General features: G+C 35.9%; 1 protein-coding gene across 3 annotated transcripts in view; it reads right to left on the minus strand.

Annotated features, from left to right (window-relative positions):
- The window catches only part of ANO3 (anoctamin 3), a 448,518-nt gene that overhangs the window by 183,303 nt on the left and 238,077 nt on the right, over positions 1-27,138 (minus strand). For 2 of the 3 annotated variants that reach the window (XM_053562431.1, XM_053562432.1), the window contains exons 2-4: positions 25,478-25,672; positions 23,941-24,012; positions 7,907-8,025 (exon numbers count right to left, since the gene is read on the minus strand). In XM_053562431.1, coding sequence (XP_053418406.1) covers positions 7,907-8,025; positions 23,941-24,012; positions 25,478-25,672 — 386 coding nt within the window. Of the gene's footprint in view, positions 1-7,906; positions 8,026-23,166; positions 23,223-23,940; positions 24,013-25,477; positions 25,673-27,138 lie in introns of those variants that run through there. The other variant, XM_053562433.1, reaches the window with a different exon arrangement.

Below are 27,138 nucleotides of genomic sequence, written 5' to 3' on the forward strand. Positions count from 1 at the left end.
TTCATAATTTTAGTATGTCAATGTCTCACAGCTGCGTTTATGTCAATGGCGCTAATGTCTTGGCTGAGTGGTGTTCATTTTTCGTGTGGCACGTTTTGTGTAACAGCTCTGATAGTCATTCCAGGAAAAAAATTCCAAAATTGCTCTGAAGAGAGGACTAGGAGCTGAAGTCAGTACACAGCTTCCCTAGGGAGTACTTCAAAGGTGACCATCATGATAATCAACAAGGAAATATGTAGCACTTTTTCTAGAATGGGTTCACGAACTTAACTGTCAGACCTCATATGTAAAAGTTAAGCTGCTTTTCATTTTTAATTTTTACATGTACGAGTTAATATTGTTATATTTTTCAGATTAAGAATATTAGCTATTCCTTTCGCATATATAGTCCACTATGTAAGTTCATTGCCATATCTTAAGTTTATCTCTTACTTTTTCATTTTATCATAATTTTTTCACTGATTATATTTAGTATCCAGCATTCAAGTCTATCAAACTTTCCACGATTAATTTTATCCTTGGTTGAGAAAGGCCATTTATAAATGCCACTTTTCTATTTGGGGATTAGAAGAAAAATTTATATTTTTGTTTTGTTTTCAATATGTTCATAGTTGAGTTTTTTAACTATTTAGCTCTCCAATAATTCATTGATATAAGATGTGAGGTAAGCATCTAAAAATAATTTCACCCTTTGCAACTATTGACCAGTTATTGTGGGAAGAAATTGTGCATTTTTTGAATGATCAATATTTGTCTACTGATTTGAAGTGCTACCATATCTTAACACACAAACCACCCCTCCTGCTCCCACACAAGTGCACACACACACACACACACACATTTGGGTTTAAACAATCTGCAGAAAATGTGGAGGGAGAATGTAAAATCTTATGCTTAAATCTTCTGGAAAATCTACACTAGAAATGAGCTGAAAATTCCTCACCATTTACTAGGAAAGGTTTCTGGGAGTCAAAGTCAGTACTAAAATGGCACAGGGACTGGGAGGCCTCCTCCTGTGGTTGCAGAGAGAATGATGTCCCCCACAGCCTTCAACAAATACCATATTTTGCTGTGTATAATGTGCTACCATTCATAATGTGCTGAAACTTTCAGGAAAAAAAATCTTTCGTTTTAATTTTTAAATTCAAAATTTTATTTATATTTAGGTATTTGTTTTTATATGTTATAAAGGAATTTGAGTATTTGTTCTCTAAAATTATGGTATAAGGAATTTTATGTCAATAAATAATTACAAAACCCAAGAACAGATATAAGGTGCAAGAAATTTTATGTAATGGTAACAAACTAATGGCATTTATGCATCATGAAAGTCTAAGAGCTCTCCACCGCTTGTCAATATCAGAAGTGTGGTCTTCTTCAATTTCTACATTACTGGTGTCTTCTGAAGAGTCACTTTCCTCATCCTGGTAAAGTTCATCCTCCCCTGTTCCATCCATACCATTGCTAATGCCACTTCTTGTAAACTATATCACAACTACTTCCTTCTTGACACTGTTCCATAATGTTAGGATCCAACCACAATCCTGCAGGTTTGATTCTCCCTGCAGGTGTTAAATCATGACCAGCTGACTGTATCCATGACCACAACATCTATTCTTTTCTCATTAGGGCTTTAAAGGGCTTGCTTACCAATGCATTAAGAGGTTACAGTTGGCTGGTTAGCCCACGGGGTACCACAGCAAGTTGGGTTTTCTATCCCCTGTGGCTCTTTTGCACTTTGTATAATATGGGCTTTTGTTTCAAGTTCGTTTTAAGTTCAATAAAACCAGTTATTATATTCTTTTGAGTATTATTTTGCATATAAATATTATTACTGCTTTTACAGCTACACTTTTAACACATAAGCATAAACAAAAGAATTAAAAACGTTTATATACATAAGGAATTAGTACTACCCATGCATAATGCACATCCTTGTTTTTCACTCAAAAATGTGGGCAAAAAAGAGGGCAAAATACATGGCAAGATATGGTACTCTGAAAACAGGACAAAGCGTCCTTTGGGCAGCTGAGGAAAGAATCAACATTGGGCAAGAAGATAAATCTAAAACACTGGACAAAATGATCAAGGTGATTTTCCCTGTCTCTTATTTTATGTGAAAATTAAATATTTAGAATACATTTCATAATACTGTTATTTAATCTAAACAGAGTTACTTCGGATCCCAAAGTTAGAGAAATGTTAATATTTTCTTTAGAAACTGTCACAAAGAATGCAAATAAAATTTATCCTCAGCCTTTCATCTTGTGAATAATCCTTTCAGAGTAGTCACATAGGGCCAAGGTTAGTCATTTATCTCGTAGTCTACGTCATCTCTATCTCACAATTTCTGGGGAAAAAAAAAATAGACAGTAGCAAGTTCAGAGCATGAAGCCCTGTACATGATCTGGAGTCAAAGAGCCATTCAGGCAAATGAGATCGTTACCAATGTCCACATCAACAGTATATGGCCGTAGAAAGACTGCAATATACCTTCTCACCTTCTTCATCCCCAAACTGGTGTCTCCAGTATGACAGAAAATTATTCCTACTACCCATTGAGATAAAGAGGAACAACATCTGCCAATGCCGGTTGACACAGTCAAATTGAATGGCCTTGTGATCTAATTTTAATGAACTGCTAAAATATTCATGCCAAGATGTTCCTGGCCCATAACCTGTTTCCAGTTAGATTTGATACCTGACATTTTTTTTTTTCAAAGGAGATGTCACTGTAATTTGGAAAATATATTCATATTCCCAGGTTTATTGGCAATGTATGTAATTAATTTTGACATCCAAGTGACGATGGCCGAAGTAAATGCTTCACTAATGTCTATTACAGAAGCCACAGACTGTGCATCACAGGTCTACCCCCTCTAAGCTACACTGAATAGATGCTCCCAGGAGACTGTCCACATCCAGAAGCCTCAGCTGGTGTGTAGGGCAGGACTTCTTGGTGAGGAGAGGGATTCTAGTCCTCAGGATCATACAGTTGGATACAAGATCCTATTTTCAAATATTATTCATAGTGTTCTTTACATTAATGAGACATAAAAAGGCAAAATTTATCGAAATTATCTTAAAAATAATCCCTTCTGTCTGCTCTAGAACTTTGCTGGCAATTGTGCCAGGGGTTCCAGTCTATGAATTTGTGGGTTGTTCCTTTTTTTACATTACAAAATTGCCTCCTAGAAGTTGTTGCCCACCTAGATGTGACAGAGCTTTTTAGTCAAAATGTAAGAAAGAAAAACTGGATTTAAAAAAAAAACTGATCTTCACCAACTTTAGCAGATGTTTTTGAATGTGGCTAAAGATATTTCCTATGCTGTTCTATTCTATTTATTTTTGATATAGAATCTTGCTCTGTTGCCCAGGCTACGGTGCCATGATAATAGCCTAGCACACAGCAACATCAAACTCCTAGGTTCAAGCAATCCTCCTGCCTCAGCCTCCCAAGTAGCTGAGACTACGGACACCCTCCACAATTCCTGGATAATTTTTTTCCCATTTTTAGTAGAGACAGAGTCTCACTCTTCTTCAGGCTCCTCTAGAACTCCTATCTTGGGAGATCTTCCCACCTGGGCTTCCCAGAGTGCTAGGATTATACGTGTGGGCCACTACGCCTGGCCTAAATACATATTTTAACTTCAAATAATCTTAGATGTCTTCCTTGATTTATTGTTTCATCAGGAAATATATTTCTGAATTGAGTTTTTTTTTTTTTTTAAATAATTTTATGGGAAACTGGAGAGAAAAAAATGGTTCCAAAAAATTATAGTAAACCCTTTATTAAACTCTAGACTTGTCCATCATTTTTGAGTTTTTGTTCATTGCTTGCAGTATGGACCAAATCCTGGATTCTTTCCTACCTACAAGTCTCTAACATTTTCCAAGTTCTCTTCCATGTTTTGGACTTGAACTCCGTGTACTTGCCACTGAAAGCAAACCTTATAACACACAAGCATCAGGTGAGAAAAATCTGTCTGACTGTCACTGCCCACTTCCATTCAGCTGAGGATGCTTCAATCTTAACACCTAGACCCCTGGGCTGGATGCCCTTCGGCTCTGAGGAAATTGGCTAATTAATGTACCATATATTAATTTTGTTCATGTTCTGTTTGAGAGCTTGTCTGCAATGCTACCTCTTGAAATGGGAGAGAGCTGCTAAACCTTAGATCTAAGAGACAGACTGAAGAAGATACGGAACATGATATTTAAACTTGCCCTTCTCTGTTTATCCCACTTGGTTTTCTTTTTCACTCCTTTGTCTATCTCTATTAAACAACCTTTACCATCTATGACTGTCTACATTCTCTCTTTCTGAGAAATAAATCATCACAAAAAACTTAATAGCTCATGATTCTGTGTACAGTTTAGGCTCAGCTAGGTAGTTCTTCTGGTCTCAGTTGGGCTTTTTCATGGTTCTGTGTTCTTGCCCTTTGCTGCTGCGTTTTCTCATCTCTCTGACTCAGTTGGGGCAATTGCCATTCTTAGGCTCTGGTTCACTTTTCTGCTAAAAAATTCCCAGGGACATGAATTTGAGAAACTTCTCTATCTATTTGCTTGGTGCCTTGAGATATTAAATTCTTTCTCCACGGTAACCTCTGTTCTCTCAGGAAGTGAGGGAGGAAGTGTGTTGGCTTCCTCTCCAGCAATGAATCTGGATGGGCAGATAATAATATTGGATATTAATATTGTAGATATCCTTGATCAATAAATTACTAAAAACTTAGGGTAAACAGCATGCTAAAGTGAACTATTCGAAGCAAAATATAATTTTATAAATTCAGTGTAATATGAAGGTACAAATTTTAGGTTACATTGTTTCCATTTCTAAGGTACAGTTCAAGTTGTAGTTGAGCCCTTCACCCAAGAGGTGTGCTGAATACCCTTACATTGTGCACATTAGGTGAGAAATGAAGTAAAATATGTAAAAGATACAATGTTGTTCTGAATATTAATTCTAAAATATAGTTACTCACAAATATATTCAGCTTACAAAGTTATTATAAGCGCAGTGAATACAGGATAAAGATTAAATTAACCACCCTGAAGTCAAATATCACTTAGAAAATATTTACATGATGGTTGACAAATCAAATTTTCAAGCAAATTTACAGTCCAGCTACACAACAAACTAGTAAACTAATCAGATGGTTTCCTGTATTTTTTGGCTTTTATATTTGACAAGCTCCACAGAGCTTTCTCATAAATTTCGTCTTGAAGGCATGATTTAGGATAGTTTCCTAGATACTATCTAATGGCAAAATTTGTTAGAAAGTTCTATTTAATTTTCCATAATCTAATAGTTGTCATTAATCACTATGAAGTTTGCATTTGGAGTTATTTTCTCCCTTCAAATTTGATCTCTCTTCCTGATGATTCTCTATAAACTTGCTTAGTCATATCTAAAATAGTTCCTTTGCAGTTGCAAAGCTATGGTTAAAAAATAAAATGTTAGTTATATTGCATAATATGCATAGTGCAGACTGCAACCAGTACAATTAACACAAGTGAAAGATGCTGTCAGGCACAGATCTTCTATCTGCCTACTGACCTGTCTAAACCTGCTTATATGAACCACATGAAAGTTGATGTTTGATAGGTTAAAAATGAATGAAGATTTTCAATTCTATAAACTTTGACTTGAAATGTATACATCCTGCCATATAGTACAAATATACACATATATGTGCCTGAAATTTAATGGTGGGGTATAATATGAGAGGAAGTCCAAAAAAATTGTAGGGTACAGTGTATCTAGATACTTGTACAAACAATAGAAATTTAGGTCACTGTTTCTCTGAGATTCCCTGTGGCAAATGTACTGGTTGATTATTTTACTCTTCACTTGGAGACAAGATTTGCAGTACCGTAGGTGAATAACTTGTAAATACTTTGATTTTGCAAGGGGACCCCTTGTACAAACCGAGTTTGTGCTGAACCTCTAACCTATGAAATGTATAAAAGTGGACATATTTTAGGAGAAGCTGGGAGAGCAAGTCACCCAGGGGACTTCATGACATTTTTCTACAATTTGAGTAGAAGTATAATAGCAGAAGCCTATATAATGAGGCAGATTCTGTAGGATATTAGAATAGGATTTCTTGGATTGAACTATTGGCATCCCTTAATACCATAACACACCATTCTTTTATTTTAATGTCAAAACTAAAATATATTTAGAGCCCTATTTTTATTTTTTTTACTTCAATATTCTAAAATTCAAATCTAGTCAACCAGCGCCTTGGGAAATAGCTACTGTTGGACAGAAATAAAATGGTAAATATCATTGGTATAATATAGAATATTTTAGAGAAGCAAAGGCAGATTTGATTTAATGTTGGTTTATTTACTCATTACGTGCATATATTGTGTTTGTCTTGTAATTAGTGCAAAAGTTCCTTAATTTCTCTCATAGTTTCTCCTTCTCTCGGTGTACCTGGAATAATGCTTTGCAGAGAGTAGAGACTCCACATGTCCATTGTGTCACTCAAGACACAGGGAAGCAGATGAAGTAAACGCAGCAAGAGAAAATCCTGATGTGCAAAGATAACCGAAGAAGCCCTGGACAGAATAGTGACCCCAAACCACAACAAACTGAAACAAGGAAATTTGGCAGAATAAATTATTCTTGTACCTCTTTAGAAGTTTGGTCTCAGTTATGATAGTAATATTTAAATTCCGCCATATTTCTTCACGAACACATTGGTGGTTGACTGACAGAGACTTGCAAAATTAATCCAAGGCAAACAAATCAAACGTAACATGCATTTTGCTCAAAGATGTGAGTTTGGGTCGTTATGAAAGTTTTTCCGATACACAAAAATCAAGAATGTAAAATCCGTGCAGACGGAAACAAAGGAAGCCCTTCCAGCAACACGGATGAGCTGAGTGAGGTGAGTCTGAGGCAGGTGAATCAGAATGGACTCTGTCACCTGCGTTTCCTGGAAATGAAATAATGGACCATAGCACAGTCTATCTTGAAATTCTCATAGTGACCCGTGTAGCTGTGCAGTGAAAAGTGAAACCCACTTCATTCTCTGTGTTAAATTCTGCATACTATCCACATTTTTTTTATCAAGGTATTTCTACTTTAATCAACAGGAAAAATAGGAATAGGAAGAAGAGAAGCTAGCTTAGTCCGAGCAAGAATTTGTCTTAGAAAATATCAAAATATAAATATGGATCCATTACACCTATAATGATAAAAAGAAGATTAATTTCAATTTAATATCAATATATGGTGCTGGAGGACCATACTCAAATATTCTGAATAGTTCACAAAGCATTTTGTTTGGGCAATTTTTAGAGCTACGAGTTTTTTAAACTGAGCTCTAGTTCAGTTTTTGTTTGTCAGTGAACTATAGTTCCAATGAGGTAGTATCAGTGTCTAAGTTATTATGAAAACCTGCCATATTCATATACTCTGCTTTTATTATGCATCAGACACAGTCAATATCATTATTTCATTTTGTCTTTGAAGAATTTTGTCAAGCAGTCATCATGATTCAGATTTCACAGATGAAGAAAACAATCTTTTCAAATTATTACAACTAGTAAGCAGTGGAACTGAAATTCAAATATTTGTCAATGTGATGCTAAAATTCATGTTTCTCTTGAAATCATGCTGACTCAAAACATGAAAAATGAAGGAGTAAATGCCGAAAGAGGCTTTTATTGAAAAATTTCACATTTTGGATTAAATGATTTTAAAATTCTGTTTGAGGGATGTGGTAAATATGATGTCAACATATACTATTTCACCTCTGAGTCCTTAAAGACAGGAATTCACCTGTGTCTCTTATATTCTCCAGCATAAAACCAATCGTGTAGACTAATACTGAAAGGCTTTAAAAGTTATGGTCCAAAAAAGACTCGTTAACAGCTTAATTGGCATTACCTTAGAAAATTTTGTCTTGAATTCAGATTTGTCTTTGATAACAAAGTCATTAATGAGACGAGATCGGTCATAAGTGGTGTGCTCTGATTCATCCTTGTAATTTTTATCCTTTCCTAGGGCTAGAAAACAGAAAGAGAAAGTTGCATCAATTTTTATCCTTATTCTTCTGCCTTTTTTCATCCAGGATACTAATCTCTTCTTTTTCACATTTTCTCAAGGTTTACATGATATATGTATTGAAAAATATTTGATAGGTAAGCACATAAAAGTAACCACATTAAAGCTTGCCTGTTACTGTGTGATTGCCGACACTAACAGTGACTTTCATTAAAATTAGATGTATCTGTGCTCCTTCATGTACTTCAGATGTTTTGAAAATAAAATTACAACTATATAAACTATATCAGACAGATCACTTGGTTTGAACTTAAAGATATTGTAAGAATTGAATAGATTCCTAAGCAATTATTTATGTAATTAAAAACTGCATTGATTTTGTTTTCTTAAAATCTGGAAAGTTTTATAAATGTGAATTTGGCTAAAGTCTGAGAAACTATAGAAAAAGTCACAATAAATATTACAAGAAAGATAAAAAAATTAGAGAACTGAAACAACTGACAAAAATGAAGAACATTAAAAAAAAAGGTGGTTGCTACTGGAATAACAAAAATGAGATATCATATAGCAATTATATAAATATTTGTATGAATAATAAATAAGATATAATCAATGTAAAATAATACAAAATAGGAAATATTTATGATGGCTGTAAGTATGATAAGAACTGATTAGATAATTCACCAAGTTTATATTACATATTATACAAACATCTCTTCAAATTCAAAAACAGAGTTCTATATATTTAGTCTTTCAAAATAATCAAAATTCTTTGAAGAAAATTACTTTATTGAATAGGTTGATACAATCAAACATGAATTTTGACATACACCTATATATAGTGTTTTTACGAGTTCAGTGACTTGATTTACTGTATAGAAAAAAACATAATTTTTATAATATGTACATTAATCTCTTTTATTAGTAATGTTTAAAAATCTGCTATGACATGGTATGTTATGTCTTTGCAGTCAATAGCAGCAGGTTCTCAGCAGCGGTATGAACTAATATTGCAGAAGTCATATTATGTCTTAGGATGCAATTAATGGACAAGTATATTAAAATGTTCTAAGCTATTAGTAATTACATCTGGACATATTATTGTAGTTAACACAGACTGATGGTTAATACATGCTGAGTAAATACCACAAGCCAGAAACCATGCATGTATTATTTCCTTTCATTCTGATAATAACTGAGCAAAGTGGGTATCATTTTCCAAGGTCACAAGACTGGTAAGAGATTCATCTGAACCTGAAACACATTCTGATCAGACTCAAATCTGATGGCAAACTTAGTATGATGTTTCCTCTAGATTTAGATCAAATTACATTTAATTCATTGAACAATTACTTATAAAATATTGCTAATATGCAAGACATTCTTATAGAGCTGAAGATACAGTAGCAAATACAACCCTGCCTTCTTCATATAACATTCAAGTAAGAGAAGAAAAGCAGTTTTTAAAATGATAAATAAAATATTAAGTGTGTCTTGTAAAAAATACAGCAGCAAGAAAGAATGCATCTGTGAAATGCAGGGAGGAAGGTCTTAATTTAGTAAAGAGAATATGAGCAGCATTTGAGCAAAAATCTGAAAAGACGAGACAATTAGTTGTGCAGGTAGCTGGTGGAAGAATGGTCAACACAAAGAATATAAAAGGTTCACAATCTGGACTTGCCTTGAACTGTTATGTAAATGAGAAAGAAGCTACAGATTTGGTGTCAATTTGTTGGAGCAGCTACCAAACTCTACCATTTTCAATTTTTACCAGTTTGCCAGTTTGTAAGGCATGGTGAGATTACTGTTCCCATTTCTCCTCCTTCTCTCTTTCTCCTCTATCACTCTCCTTTTCCCCAATCTATATTTCTTTCTCTCTCTCTTTACCTCTTTGCTCTCTCTCTCCATCTTTTTCTCTATTTATTAGAGAGCAAGCAAGAAATTCTTGTTTGTTTAAACAGGAAATTGACATATACTATTGGGGAGCATACCTTGGTCTATAGGTCACAAGATGTCATTTTTCATTTTAAATCCACCACTCCTTAGCCAGGTTATTTCATTGCCCAAAGTCTCTCTAAACCCTAAAAATTATTTAATTACTAATTTAGTGTTTATAAAAGATGAAAGGACAATTTACACTAACTAATGTATTTCATTTCCCATGGAACACAATAAATTAAATTGGTAAGGTTTTCACTCACTTAAACCTCCTAGTCCATTGATGATTTACTTTTTTAAGCAGAGTATTTTTATTGTTCTGTTTACCTTGGCTTGTGGGTTTTCCTTTTCTTTCTCCTTAATTCCTATAATACATACAGTCTTGGAAGAGAAATATCCTCATGTAAGAGCAAAGGAGGTAAGTAAACCCCTGTCAAGAGTATTGAAGGCAAAGGGTGCCGAAAGTGCAAAGGCCCTGAGATGAACGACGTGCTTCCCTCATCTGTTCACTGTTAAGGGGAGGAGTGTGGCTAGAGACAGAGACGAGTGACAGAGGAGGGAGAGTAGCCTACACCATCCCTCCCTTCCTCATCACTCAGCAGGGCTAAACTGAGAGACACTCTGAGATTAGGGGTGGGAGAGCAAAGTGATAGTGGGACTTTACACTGGGGCTCAGTGCTGCCCTGTCACTGCAGAACACAACCAAGAGCAAAATTCTGCCAGCACCCAAGAAGGGAGCATCTAGACCAACCCCAGCCAGAGAGGGAATTCTCCACCCCAGCAGGGGGAACCTGATTTCAAGCTAGCTCCACCACTAGATGATGAAAGAGCCTGAAGCCCAGAAAACTTTGAAAGGCAAATAGGCCACAAAGACTGCAGTCCTTGCACAAGTTCTAGTGCTGAGCCAGGCTTATAGCCAGTGACCTGTGGTGCATATGACCCAGTGAGACATCAGGTGAGGCAACCAAGGGAGTACCTGCATCACCTCAGCCCCAACTCCAGGCTTTTCAGCTTGGGGAGAGACTCCTTCCACTTTTCAGGGAAAGGAAAATAAAGAATACAAAGCACTTTGGTACTAGCTTAGCCAAAGTAAGATAAAGCACCAGGCAGAGTCCTGAAGCTCTCAATTTCAGGACTTAGCTCCTGAACAGGGATTCTAGATTCTTCCTGGGCCAGAAGGTAACCTGCTGAGTCAAAGGGAAGGACCTAGTGATAGCAGAATCACCACCTGCTGATAGAAGAAAGCTGGAGCCTTGTATAAATATCAGTAGTCGCCAGGCAGTAATCAGCACAGGCCTTGGGTGAGATCCAGTACTGTGCTGGCTTTAGGTGTAACCCAGGGACAGCTCCACCATGGGGGCCAAAGGAGTACACACATCACCCAACTCTCAGCACCTTGGGAGAAAGTGAGGGAGGAGTAAGAGACTTTATCTGGTAATCCAGGGAATTGTACTTTATCTTATACAAGCAAGACGAATATCATAATTACTGTGCTTGGAGCACCCCCTAGGGCTCATAAGGTTGTAGTGACCAAAGACTTAGATCACACCATTTCATTCCCTTTGAATACCTGGAAAGTCTTCTCAAAAAGGATGGGTATAAGTGATTATATATTGGTTTCATAATAGCATTGAGTATACTGGAAACCTTTTTCCCATTCTTGAGGTACTTTCCTAAGAAGAATATGTTCCAACTCCATACAGGTAAACATAAAAGATATAAAGTCTCCATCTCTTTTATGGCTGAATAATATTCCACAGTATACATATACTACCATTTGTTAACCCATTCATGGGCTGATGGGCATTTGGGTTGCTTCCATGACTTGGCAATTATGAATTGGGCTGCAATAAACATTCTAGTACAAATGTCTGTAAGGGAGGTGATGGTTATGTTAATCAGTTTGACTTAAGCATTCCACATTGTATATCAAATCATCACATTGTACCCCACAAATTTATACCGTTATCATTTAATAAAGAGTTAAACTTAAAAAGGATGGGTATAAACAAGCCCAGATTGAGAAGATTAAAATAAATACCTAACTTTTCAATATCCATACATCTATGACCATCCACAAGCATAAAAAAATCAATGAAAAAATGACTTCATCAAACTAAATAAAGTACCAGTGACAAACACAGAGTGATAAAGATATGTGACCTATCAGACAGAGAATTCAAAGTATCTACTTTGAGGAAGCTCAATGAACTTCAAGGCAAAACAGAGAAAAGAATTCAGAATCTTAGCAGAGAAATTTAACAAATTCTTTAACAAAGAATTTGAAATAATAAAAAATATCAAGTAGAAATACTGGAGCTGAAAAATTAAATTAACAAACTGTAAAATGCATTAGAGTCACTCGAAGGCAGGCCTGATCAAGTAGAAGGAAAAAAAATCAATGAACTTTAAGACAGGCTATATGAAAATACATAGCCAAAAGAGAAAAAAATAGTAAAAAGAATTAAATATAAAAAATAGTCATAATAAGGACAAATCTAAGAGTTATTGGCCTTTAGGAGGAGTCAGAGAAAGAGAGAGAGATGTTAGGGTAGAAGATTTACTAAAAGAAAGAGTAATAGAGAATGTTCCAAACCTGGAGAAAGGTATCAACATTCAGGAATAAGAGGTCCTCGAACACCAAGCAGATTTAACCAAAATAAGTCTACCTTAAGGTATTTAATAATCAAACTCCTAGAGGTCACAGATGAAAAACGGATCCTAAGAGCAGCAAAAGAAGAGAAATAAACAATGTATAAAGGAGCTCCTTTATATCTGGCAGCAGACTTCTCAGTGGAGACCCTAACGGCCAGGAGACAGTGGTATGGCATATTGAAAGTGCTTAAGGAAAACCCCATTAATGTCCTGCAAAATAATATCCATTAAACACAAGGAGAAATAAAGACTTTAGCCAACAGACAAAACTGGAGGATTTTCATCAACATCAGATCTATCCTACAAGAAATGCTAATATGAGTTCTTCAATCTCAAAGAAAAAGATGTTAATGAACAATAAGAAAGTACTGAAGGTATAAAACTCACTGGTAACTGTAAGCATACACACAAATACAGGTTTTTCCATCATTGTAATTGCAATGTGTAAACCGTTCATATCTTGAGTAATTAGACTTAAAGACAAACATGTACAAATAATTATTACAACAACTTTTTAAGAGACAGAATGTCTAAAAAGATACAAAAGGAAATAACAAAAAGTCAAAAAGTAGAAGGGATGAAATTAATGTGTAGAGTTTTTCTTAACTTTCCCTTTGTTTGATTTTTGTAAATAAATTTAATTTGTCATCAGTTTATTAAAATAACTGGTTATGCTATAAAAGATTTTTTCGCAAGCTCCATGGTACTCTCCATGGTACAACAACAACAAAAAAAACATTTAACAGATAGCACAAAAAATGAAGAACAAAAAATTAAAATACAGATCATGCATCTGTCTTCTTTAGAGAAGTTTCTCTTCAAGTCCCTTGCCCACCCTGAGATGGGATCACTTGTTCTTTTCTTGCTAATACGTTTGAGTTCTCTGTGGATTCTGGATATTAGACCTTTATCGGAGGTATAACCGGCAAATATTTTCTCCCATTCTGAGGGCTGTCTGCTTGCTTTACTATGTTCTTGGCTGTGCAGAAGCTTTTTAGTTTGATCAAGTCCCAGTAGTGTATTTTTGATACTGCTTCAATTGCCTGGGGAGTCCTCCTCATAAAATATTCATCCAGGCGGATTCCTTCAAGAGTTTTCCCTGTACTTTCTTCATCATCCTTAATCATCAGAGAAATGCAAATCAAAACTACTTTGAGATATCACCTACCCCCAGTAAGAGTAGCCCACATAACAAAATCCCAAAACCAGAGATGCTTGGCATGGATGTGGAGAAAGGGGCACACTTCTACACTGCTGGTGGGAATGCACACTAATACGTTCCTTTTGGAAAGATGTCTGGAGAATACTTAGAGACCTAAAAATAGACCTGCCTTTCAATCCTATAATTCCTTTACTATGTTTATACCCAGAAGACCAAAAATCACCATATAACAAAGACATCTGTACCAGAATGTTTATTGCAGCCCAATTCATAATTGCTAAGTCATGGAAGAAGCCCAAGTGCCCACTGACCCACGAATAGACTAGCAAATTGTGGTACATGTATACCATGGAATATTATACAGCCTTAAGAAAGATGTAGACTTTACCTCTTTCTTGTTTACATGGATGGAGCTGGAACATATTCTTCTTAGCAAAGTATCTCAGGAATGGAAGAAAAAGTATCCAATGTACTCAGCCCTACTATGAAGCTAAATTATAGCTTTCACATGAAGGGTATAACCCAACTATAGCACAACACTATGGGGAAAGGGCCAAGGAAGGGGAAGGGAGGGGGGAGGTTAGGATGGAGAGAGGGCAATGGGTGGGGCCACACCCACGGTGCATCTTAGAATGGGTACAGGCGAAACGTATGTATATGAAACCAGCACATTGTACCCCTTGATTGCACTAATGTACACAGCTATGATTTAACAATAAAAAAAATTAAAATACATTACCAGAGAAAATCACTTTTACACATAGACAGGCAGAAAAAAGAAAGGAAGAAAAAGAATACCACAAAACAAGAAGAAATGAAATAACATAGCAGTAGTAAGTCTCTACCTATTGATTGAAAGTCTCCAATCAAAAGACACAGAGTGGCTAAATGGATATGCTATCTACAAGAAACTCACAGTATCTATAAAAACACACAAACGTATGGAAAAGGATACTCAATGTAAAAGGAAACCAAAAGAGAGCAGGAATAGCTACCCTTATTTTTTTTTTAATTTATTTTTATTGTTAAATCATAGCTGTGTACATTAGTGCAATCAAGGGGTATAATGTGCAGGTTTCATATACAATCTGAAATATTCTCATCAAACTGTTCAATGTAGCCTTCATGGCTATTCTAACATGGAATAGCTATCCTTATTTCAGACATTTAGATTTAGAAAAACTGTAATAAAAGATAAAGCTGACTTTTGGAAAAGATAAAATTTACGAAACTTTAATCAGACTAGTTAAGGAAAAAGTGGGAAGACCCAAATAAGTAAAATCAGAGATGAAAAAGAAGATACTACAACTTATGCTGCAGAATTTCAAAGGATCATGGGGAATTACTATGAACAAATAGTAGTTTCTATATAGTTGTAAGCTATAAAATTTAGAAGAAATGGATAATTTACTAGACTCATAAAACCTATCAAGACTGAACCAGGAGGAAATCCAAAACCTGAAGAGACTGACAGCAGTACTAAGATAGACGCTGCATGTATAGTCCCCATCAAAGAAAAGCCCAGAATATGATGGCTTCACAGCTGCAGTCTATCAAATATTTAAAGAACCAATACCAATCCTATTCAAGCTATTCTAAGACGTAGAGGATGAGAGAGTGCTCCTAAAGTCATTCTATGGGGCCAGTATCAACCTGATACCAAAACCAGACAAAGACATGATTTAAAAAAAAGAAAACTATAGGCCAATATCTCTAATGAACATTGTTGCAAAAATCAACAAAATACAATAAACCAAATTTAATAAGATATTTAAAAGATTATTCACTATAATCAACTGTAGTTCATCCCAGGAATGGAAGGCTGGTTCAACATACATAAAATCAAACAATTTGATACATTATGTCAAGGAATAAAGGACAAAAACCGTGTGATCTTTTCAATTGATGATGAAAATGATTTCAATAAAATTCAACATCCTTCATGATAAAAACTCTCAAAAAACTGGATATAGAAGGAACTTACCTCAACATGATAAAAGCCATATATAACAGACCCACAGCTAATATCATACTGAATGGGGAAAAAATTGATAGCCTTTCCTCTAAGACCTGGAACAATACAAGGTTGCTCATTTTCACTACTGTTTAATCAATATACAACTGGAAATTGTAGCTACAGCAATTAGACGAGGGAAAAAAAATAAAGGGCATCCAAATTGGAAATAATAAAGTCAAATTATCACTGCGTCCTTACAGATGATATAATCTTATATTTAGAGAAACCTAACAATTCCACAAACGAGCTACTAGAGCTAATAAATAAATTCAGTAAAATTGAAGGATGAAAAATCAACATACAAAATCAGCATTTCTATATGCCAACAGTCTGAAAAACCTACAACAACAACAACAACAAAAAAGGAATACCATCCCATTTACAATAGCTACAAATAAAATAACATAAATTACCTAGGAGTAAACTTAACCAAAGAAGTAAAAGATTTCTACAATGAAAATCATACAATATTGATGAAATAAATTAAAAATGATACCAAAAAATGAAAAGAAATTCCATGCTCCTGAATTGGAAGAATGAATATTGTTAAATTACCCATATTACCCAAAGTAATATGCAGATTCAATGCAATCCCAACCAAAATACTAATAACATTCTTCACAGAATTTAGAAAAAAATCCTAAAATTTACACACAATTGTTAGAGTGTCTGTGCCCTCCTTATACCTATCTAGCTACTCACAGAGTAGTTCCAAGGATTAAGTGAAATAATCTACTCAATGATATGTGAATTAGCAAAGGACACTAATCAACAAGCAAAAGGACAACGTACAGAATAGGAGAAGGAAAATATATTTGCATGTTACCCATCTGACATAGGGCTGATAACCAGAACCTACAAAGAACTCAAACAAATCAATAAGAAAAACTCAAACAACCCCATTAAAAAGTGGGCAAAGCACATGAACAGGAACTTTTCTCATGAAGATAGACTAATGGCAACAAGCACATAAAAAAATGCTCATTTATCGTCTCTAATCATCAGAGAAATGCAAATCAAAACCACACCAAGGTAACATCTAAGCACAGAGAGAATGACTCAAATCATAAAGTTCCAAAACAATAGATGTTGGGGTGAAGGAGAGAAAGAAACACTTAAAGACTGTTCGTAAGACTTCAGACTGGTACAGCTTCTATGGAAGGCAGTATGGAGATTCCTCAAAAATTGGTGTTGAATCAAGTGAGAAAGTATTTGGTCTTTTAAATTTTGTTTATAAACCAGCATCAGAATAAAATTGAAAGGAACAATCAACACAGCAGACTACTCTGATCACAATATAAACCTTGCAGCTATCTCTGGGAGTTGCACTTCAACAGCCACATTATTCCAGCTCGATAATTCTTTTTTTTATTACACAATGCCATTTTATTTTATTACTCTGTTACATTGTATTATAACTTCAAAACCTTCTGGAAACGAATGAGGTAACTCTTGAAGAATTTTAAATATGTGAATAGTTTATTAGTTGGCCTCCACGTATTTCCAAGTGTGTAACCTTTCCACGCATCACTAGTAACAGATTGCTAATGCAATTACCAGAATAGTTAAGGCTGTAGATTAAAATGATAATGACCTAAAGTTATTTTCATATTTTATAATTTTATTATATGTTATCTCTGACAAATTCTCTCGCTTGTTATCTCACAAAAGCTCTGACTATGATTCTTCTTAATCTCTATTGTAATGTAAGAAGAAATCAAATATTAATATGTACAAATGAAAAGTGAGGTATAGATGGCATGTACCCAGGGAATAAGTGACAGGGTTAGTACCTGCAACTAGACTTTCTGACTGCTAACCAATGCCATGAGTTTTAAAATTAGTATCCTGTAAATGTTTCCCATGAAGAATAAATTCATATATGGTCCATATACAGTTTGCTCAGTGCTTAGAGCACAGTGATAATGAACTTGCAAACTTTGGTTTGTGTGCCGCTTCCTCTCCCTAACCCTACCATTCTAAAATGCCACCACTAGTCAGTCACACTGATGAGGGGACTGATGGAGCTCTGCTTAGTGAACCCATAACTAAACAAATTCTGCAGATCAGCTGCTTTGCGGTGCCAGCCCTCTTCCATACGTTGATCCAATCATCATTTCTCCATCTACGTACCATTCAGTAGATAACACAACTAAGCGATATGAATAGAATGCATATAAATACCAATTACCATCATTTACTGAACTTAGTGTGAAGAGAGTCAGACCCAAAGGATAGTAACAGACAGAAATCAGCATCGAAGTATCTGAGGATTAGGTAGGACTTCACATACGAGTAATGTTGGAAAGGTCATTCTACTACTTCAAAGGAGTGATGACTCCTAGGCTTTTAAATGCTCTCCATAAAGTTATGTCAACACAATTTAAATGAAGAAGAGGATCATAATTAGATGAGGTCCCCAGTGAGAAAATGAACAAAACACTGATTTTTAATAGGTGAGGAAATTCACTGTGATAAATGCCAGAGAGAGCAAAGGAAAGAGAGGATTCTGTAGCACAGTCCCCAAAGACGTACGGGTGCGTGTGTGTGTTCACAAGCTCTATCTTTCATTCCCTCATCTGTCCTATCACAACCCTAAAATTATTCTTTGCGCACACACATGTGTATATACCAGGTACTATTCTCCCTTCTGGGACTACAGGTATCAAGAAGATTAATAAAGTCTCTGTCCTTGGGAAGCATAAAGAGAGGGTAGGGAACTTACATAAATAACTTGAGGTAATAGTAAGTATCATAAAGAAAAATGAATCAAAATGAAGGAACAGAAAATTTAAACTGATATGAATCTTGTTTATTTCAGCCTAGGGTCCTAGGATAAGAACTTGCTTATTACAAACAGGGGACACAGGAAAGTTGAGTCATTTGCAGCATCGTAAGTGAAAAGAAGCATTAGCAAATGTCCCAGAGACCAGACCCAGGTTCTGTAACGTCTCCAAAGACCACAGTAAATTTAGACTTTAAATGTAATGGAGAACCTTGGAAGAAATGAAGCACAGAAGCAATGAGATTGAATTTTCCTTTTATGAAAGACTCCTGTAATTACTGTGTGGAGAAACAGACTATAAGGAGGAAGAGTGTGAGCACCAAGAGCAGATAGGTGGTTACTGATCAGTCTATGAAGAGATGGCGGCAGAGGAGCCCACACCCAGCAGCGATCAGGTTCTGAACACGATTTGAAGATTGAGTGAAGGGGATTTATTGAATGTGTTCAACAAACAATTTAAAGGATTTTTTAAAAATTATTGTTAGGGATTCATTGTGGGCACAAGAAACCAGGTTACACTGATTGCATTTGTTAGGTAAAGTCCTTCAACAATATAAAGGATTTACAGGGACGATGAGGTTGTGATAACTTAAAAATTCTGTGCTCTTCAAGTACAATCCCCTTATCTCTATAATCTTTAAGTAGGATGGGGACAGTCACAGTAGAAAATTCCTTCTTTTTCTAAGTTAATATGAAACACTATTGGAAAAAATAATGGAGATTAGTGAAAAATACCTATTGTTACAGAATGGAAGCAAAATCATCACATACTCATTTGACTATAACTGTTTTAATAAATAAGACCAATGACTACTACACCAAGTTAGACTACTAAGCTTGTAAAAAGCAAACAAATGCTTTAAAACTCTAATATGAATCATGTCTTGAGGGAGTCATTTAATTACAAATGTTGATTTCATAACAAGATTTAGTAGATACATGTTTTGGTTGGCTGTACTCAAATTATGCCAGTCTAAATGAGCCCCATACATTTCATTTTGTTTTTTTCTTTCTCTCTTTTTCTCCCCCACCCATTTTTCTCTTTTTGTTCTTTCTTTCCAGGATCTCCCTGGATTCAAGTGATCCTTCCACCTCAGCCTCCTGAGTAGAGGGGACTATAGGTAAGAGCCACTATATCCATCACTCCCACCTATTTCATTTCTGAGTTATGTGATTTTACAGAAGTAATGAGCATGGGCAGAGTGAAGCATCAGTTTCTTCTGTGGAATTCTGATCAGTTTCATCAGTGGATTTCTGATTCTTTGTCATCATTTTCCAGCATACTGAGTAGGAAAAAGTGTAGAGAATGGTAGTGGGGCTTCCAGGGAAAATAGATAATATTATTGCCACACTGGAATGTAAAATTCAGTGTTACATTAATCAGTATGTTCTAGAATAATTTTGTGTGTCAGAGACTGTACAGGTGTATATGTGTATATGTGGGTGTGAAGATGAAGTGGTGTCCTGGCTTTGTGAGCAACTCTTTTAAAAGTAGCATTAAAAGTTGTGAGATGTTAATTAGGAAAAAATGGAAGAAAACCAAACAACCAAATATTGAAAGCTTCCCAACTTGATTACCTTTTTAACCTATCATTTATCAAATATATTTTACCATGCAACTTTACTCCTTAACTTTTGCTCTCTGCTTGAAACTTAGTAATATCTTGCAGAACTAGTGTTAGATAGAAATCCCCAGCCACTTTTCATGCTAACGGCCTCTAAGCCTATCGTGGTAATTAAGAGAGAAAGCTAGGGATTAAGACCTTCTAGGTTGAAATCTCAGTTTCCAATAGCTAGCTCTGTGACACTGGCAAGTTATTTTCCCTCTTGGTACATCAGTTTCCTCATCTATAAAAAAAAGGGGGCTGATAACAGTACTTAACCCAAAGTGTTGTTATGAGAATTAAGTGAAATAAGACTGGTGAAGTGCTGTTTAGTAAGAAAGAGTTCAGTTAATTACTCTTTTTCTATTTTGGCAGGAGAATCACATTTTAAAGACAAAAGAAACAGTTGTTTAATGTAGATATCTTTTGGCCCAGCAGAATTTGATGTGAAAGAGAAGTTTAATGAGGGACTGAATAAAGCAACGAGCAAGTATTTGCTGAAACCCAGCGATGCGTTAGGAGCTGTGATAGAGCGATGCCCCTTCATTTAAGTCAAAAAAATCCTCCAAGTATGAACTGCTGATCCCAATTTACAAATAACAACAAGGAGTCGCGAAGAGGTTAAGTAATATGCCACAGTCACACAGCTAGTAGATAGAAGATTTGCCCAATGTCTAGGAGGGAAAACAGCATTTCACCCATGATATATACATATCCTGTTAGGCAACCTTACAGGTTGAATCAATAGAACCAAGAATATGCGTATTCTCTCCTACATAGCTCTCATATGGAAGAATAAAAATGATCAATTCTCAGTGAAACACTGACCACATGAAGTTAATTCTGCCCAGCATTAGTATTCTTATGGGAAACCTCAAAATAGTTGACTATAAAAAAGAGTCACTAATTGCATGCATTGATTGGGTATCAAAACCTATTTGTACTGGGGATTTCTCATGCAATATTCAAACAAACTTGGAAGGGTATTATGCAGGCCAAAGCAAAATTAAATAATGTAATTTCTTTGTTCTTAAAAGACAACCTGCATTCCTAAGATGTTTATTCATATTTTATTTAATTTTACTTTTAGTATGTTTGACCTCATGTTGTTTGATCTCTTTTCAAAGAAAACCTCTATATTACAGATAGGCAGTTGGCTCCAAAAGAGTATTTCCCAGCCAAGTATTACATACAGGTAGATGCTCAGTGACACTATAGTCTGCTGGAGATTTCTCCTTCCCTTGCATGACAAAGGCAAATGCTCCACCATTTCTGTATGTTTTAACTTCTTCAGAAGCAGTGTTGCTTGTCCAGCTTGGAAGAATGATAAATTGATGCTGAGGAGGTGCTAAAATTTTGAGTGTGAAGTACAATTCCTGGAGCAATATGAATACAAGTCAGGTAAATGAAATGATAGAGGCACACCAAGATAAAGAACAGTGGAGTCAGAGAATCCAACTGTACTAGGCTTTGAGGGAAATCGTTCATAGTAATTGGGATGGTAAGTTGTCTAAAATAAGACACCTGGGGATTATATGGTTTGCATGACTAGAGTAACTCTTTCAGTGTTGAACTATTACATGGTACTAATTTGGGAGAAAGGTTAGTGAAGGGCTGCTGTGCAAACTTTATCAACTGCACAGATACTAGGAACAAGGAAAATGTCAGATTTGGTTTTTGTTTACTTACCAGAAAATGATCATAGAGGTGAAACATCTCAAATCTCAAACCTCAAATCCAGAATGCTCCCAAATCTAAACTTCTTGAGCACTGAGATGAAGCTCAAAGAAAATGCTCTTTGGAGCATGGTTTCAGATTTTCAGATTTTATACTTATTGGGATGCTCAATCAAATAGGTATTAATTAAAAATATTCCCAAATACAAAATCATTGAAGTCTGAAGCACACCTGGTCCTTAAAATTTGTAGATAAGCGATATTTAACCTTTCGTCATCACCTTCAGAATTAATTACTATAGGAAAGACTTTTGTACCTTGAGTATATTTGTTCTGATGAAATGTTCTTTTTCATGTTGTATATGATTTGAACCTGATGGTAGCTATCTTTCTTTAATTAGGAAACTTAATAAGCCAGCACTGTTTCCATGCCATGCACATTAAAAAAAGAGTACTATAAGAAATATGACTAATTTGCAGTCATTTAAAATGCTGTTATAAATAAAACAGCTTATGATTTTAAAAATTATAGAAAGTAACTTAACAGTGCTCATATAGGGAAACCAAGCTACAGGTTTTAGGCCAGACATTCTTAAGCCTGGCCACACTTAATATTTACCCAGACAATTCTTAACAGTGTGGATGCCAATTTCACCCCCCAGACTTCCCAAACTTATTCTCTGGAACTGAGATCTGGAAAGTTTTAAAAGACTTAAGGTTACCTGAATGTGTAGCCAGAGTTAGGAAACCCTGATTTAGGCAATACATTCCCTACTAAAAACCCAGGGCATAGTTCTGTAGGCTATAAATAAATTTACTCTGAGGCTGTAGGATAAATTTTGGGGCAGATTAGTATCACTTTTTAATTAATCCTGGCCTTAATTTGTTTCTATTTATTTTATGAAATGAGAAGTCCCAAATTCAAAAGTATGTTCATGCACAAGGACAGCAAACTACAAATCTGAATGTAAATCTTGCTCAGTTACAGAAAATTTTATGTGATAACATCAAAAGGCAAAAGAGAAAATTGAGTAAATTTATTTAAATTTAGGATAGAATTTTTTAGTGTCACTAACCTTCCAAATCCTAAATGCCAAAATTTGATAAATCTTGAAATAGTAGTAGTATAAATATACTTATTTATAGATAATTGAAAGAAAGTTTCAGGAAGACTGATAGTAAAAATTGCTATTTGCTTTTTTGGTTATGGAATTTTTGTTCATTATAAAATCTCTTATGTTATATGAATTTCAAACTGTATAATAAATACCTTAATCATTTTTTAACCTCAAAATATTATACTCACCCATCAAGTTAAAGACCACTTCTGCACTGCTGGTGGGAGTGCAAGCTAATAGGTCCCTTTTGGAAAGAAATATGGAGAATACTCAGGGATCTAAAAATGGACCTGCCATTTGATCCTGCAATTCCTCTACTAGGTGTATGTCCAAAAGACCAAAAATCACTTTATAACAAATATATTCGCATCAGATTGTTCATTGCAGCTCAATTCGTAATTGCCAAGTCATGGAAGAAGCCCAAGTGCCCATCAACCCATGAATGTATTAATAAATTGCGGTATATGTATGCCATGGAATATTATGTGGCCTTAAAAAAGATGGAGACTTTACCTTTTTCACGTTTACATGGATGGAGCTGGAACATATCCTTCTTAGTAAAGTATCTCAAGAATAGAAGAAAAAATATCCCATGTACTCAGTACTAATGAAACCAATTTACAATCACTCACACTTTCATATGAAGAACAGCTCACAACTACGGCCCAAGATGAAGGAGGGAGGAGGAGGGGATAGGAAGAGAGGGAGGAGGTCAGATCAAGGGAGGGTGAATGGTGGGATCACACCAATGGTTCATAATGCAAAGGTGAATGTCGGATCTATTAGTATAGAGTATAAATGTCTTAACACTAAGTAAAAGAGATGAGGTATATATTAAAAAAAAAAAAAACGAAAACTTTTTTCTTTCTTTTCTCTTTCTTTTTTTATGTTTTGGGTTTAAAGAACACAATTTAATTCAGAAGAATGCAAAAGGAGGACAGAAATATTATAAATCAACTTACCTAAGCAAAAATCACTGATGTCTGCAAAGGAACATTTGAGCATGGAGTCCTTTTTATTCTCCTCAACGTTAACTAAAAGAAAAAAAAAAAGACATTTTGTAGAGCAGGAAATAAAATCAACAGAAAAATAACCATGGTGTTGGATGCCCAAATAATGGCCAAACATGAAGACAGTTTTTAGGTTAATGAGTTGAAATTAGTTATTTAGAATCTCTTTCAATAAGGGAAATAAACATTTATATTATGCTTCTTATAATATGTATAATTGTTCAATAGTAACAAAAAGAGAATTTTGGTATTTTCAAGTTATCCAGAAAAATAAGGAACCCTAAGGAATCGTGAGATAATACATTCTCCTCCTAAGAAACAAGCTAAAGGATAAAAAAATACCACTCACTGTATTACAGAGAGCACGGTTGTATTTTTGACTCCTGACTGTCTTAAAAACAGATGGCCTAAGGCAGACTAATGTGTCTTAGATGGGAAGACACATGTAGAAGAGTGTCTAAAAGTAGCCACAGAGTTTTTTTAACCTGACATCTAGCTGATGTGTACCTAAATTTCATCTGCTGCGTATAAACATTTGGTTGCCAACACTTGGTTCAACCATATATTTATGCAACCAAATCTTTACTACTTTATTGTCAATAGTTAAAATCTTTGCTTTTGTTTTTTTGCTTTTTGTTGTTGTTGTTTTATAAACTGAGTTTATTATTGCTGACATTTTCTACTTAAATACAAGTTAGGCCAAGCGCGGTGGCTCACACCTATAACCCCAGCACTCTGGGAGGCCAAAGCAGGTAGATTGCGTGAGTTTAAGAGTTTGAGACCAGCCTGAGCAAGAGCAAGACCCTGTCTCTAAAAATAGCCAGGCATCGGGTGCCTGTAATCCCAGCTACATGGGAGGTTGAGACAAGAGAATCATCTAAGCTCAGGAGTTGGAGGTTGCTTTGAGCTGTGACACTATAGCACTCTACCAAGGGCGAGAAAGTGAGACTCTGTCTCTAAAAAAAAAAAAAAATAGCCAGGCATTGTGGCTAGGGCCTACTCCCAGCTACTTGGGAGGCTGAACCAAGAGGATCACTTGAATCCAAGAGTTTGATGTTGCTGTGAGCAATGATGGCACAGCACTCTACTGAGGGCAACATAGTGAGACTCTGTCAAAAAAAAAAAACTAGTTATAGGTTCTCACCAGGAATGATACTCATCAACAAAGGGGATGCAAATAGTGGCACATGCACCAGTGATTCAGGTAGTCAAGTCGCTGGTTCTGTCTTCCATTGCTAACAGCCAGCATTAGAGCCAGACTCCATGGATTGGTCACCTTTACCACGAGGAAGGAATGAAATACATCTGACCGACAAACGGCCTTTCCTCTGACTGGCACCAGGGACTGGTCCCCTTCCTTTGCCAGCCTCCTTCCTGGAGAGCTCTATAAATACTAGCCAAATGACAACAGACTAGAAGAAAGGGTGTTTTGAAAATGCTTACTCTTCAGACATATAAGTTGAGCAAGAAAACAGAAATTGCTGCCCACCTTGCTCTGTTTTATCAGCTGAGATTAGGGTCATGGAAGTGGGAGCCTGAGAGTCACTCTCCATTGACTGGAAGAGTGAGGTAGACTGACTCAGGCTCTTTGAGTAAGTGCAGCTCTGGGTGAGGCAAGGCAGGGATCTCCGAGAAGGCTTCAGTGAAGTTTCTTTTGTTATTTCACTCTTGCTTATATTCATACCTGAAAATCCAGAATGGTGACTATTAGTAATAAGAAATAATCAGCAGAGGTTAACTAAAGGTTCTAATTCTTGCAAGGGCTGTTTCAGGAAAGTACTCCTGAAAAAAAAAAAAAAAACACCTACATATTAGAACAAGTTATTTCTGTTGATTTATTTTCAGGGAAAGCGTTTGGAATTTTTGCCAAAAGGTATGAGACATAAACATCTCAGTTTCCAGTTTGAGCTTTCTCCATTCTTTTTAAAGGTTCTGTGAGAAAAGAAACTGAAGTTTAATCTTGTTGGTGAATTCTGACAATGATCTGAATTGTCTTTAGATAAACCTAACCATTTAGGTTTTCAAACATAAACATAAAATGAAACCTAAAAGCTTAAGTATTAGCATTTACTTCTCTACCCTTCCATTCCTTAAACACATAATGTACTCAGTGTTCTAGGGGCTGCAAAAGATAGCACAGTGTATCACAGAAACTGATCATCAAGTAGGGTCAACATTCTTCTGCTGGGCGTAAAAGTGACTCCCCTCATGCAGAAAGGTTCATCCGCTAGGAGTAACACTGTCCTTCAACTGAAGTGGGACTCCAAAAGCAGAAGACCCCACCTAAGGTGCACTCCAGTAAAGAATGGCACCCCTCCCCCTCTCCATCCCTCTTCATCTCCCATAACATCAATTCCAGGTCAATCCTCATCCCTGGAACTCTAATCCATCCCTATCTCTGGACACTGCCATTTCTGACCTCTCTCATGTAGGCTCCTATTGTATGCTCCTCGGAACTTGTATAAAAGATCAGAAAACCCACTTAGCCTCCTCTTCAGCTTTCTCTGTGGATAATCCATTTTCCTCCATAATCTCCGCCAGTCCTGGAACTACCCCTCAGCCCTTGCCAATGACACTGCTTCTCTTTCAGCCATTTCCAGTGGAGGCTCTTTTGTTTCTAGACCCTCCTGTCAAACTGGCCTGAGATGAAGTATGTTTCCATCCTCCTTGATCCTACCTGCCTGTTTCAGCTCATTCTTCTGTACTGCTCCTCTTTAAAAAAGGTTTTTGAATTTCTGTGATTGAACTATTCTACTTTTCTTTGGTGCTGTCATCTCCATTTACCACTTTCGTGTTCTTTCCTGTCATTTGTGAAAAATTGAGCTGCTCAATCTTGCTTATTTTAAAAATCCAGTTCCTCAGTCACAGTAGTCACATTTCAAGTGCTCGCTCAAGGGCCATATGTGGCTGGTGGCAGTCATACCGCAGCACAGATAGGACATATTTCCACACACAGACAATACTGCTGGGTATCACTGACTTACAACTCCAGCAGCATTGAGACTGTTAGAGTTGTAAGTCCTTAAGATTTGGTAGACTTCCCTGTGAAATGACGTGTACATGGTGCCTGTTGTAGGTGCAGTTTCTTGAACAATTAGTATGTTTTCTACGTATCTGTTTAAATACTGCAGTGCTAGCGGGGTCCATGTT

This window comes from Nycticebus coucang, chromosome 14, assembly GCF_027406575.1.
Source record: "Nycticebus coucang isolate mNycCou1 chromosome 14, mNycCou1.pri, whole genome shotgun sequence".
NCBI classification, from domain to species: Eukaryota; Metazoa; Chordata; class Mammalia; order Primates; family Lorisidae; genus Nycticebus; species Nycticebus coucang.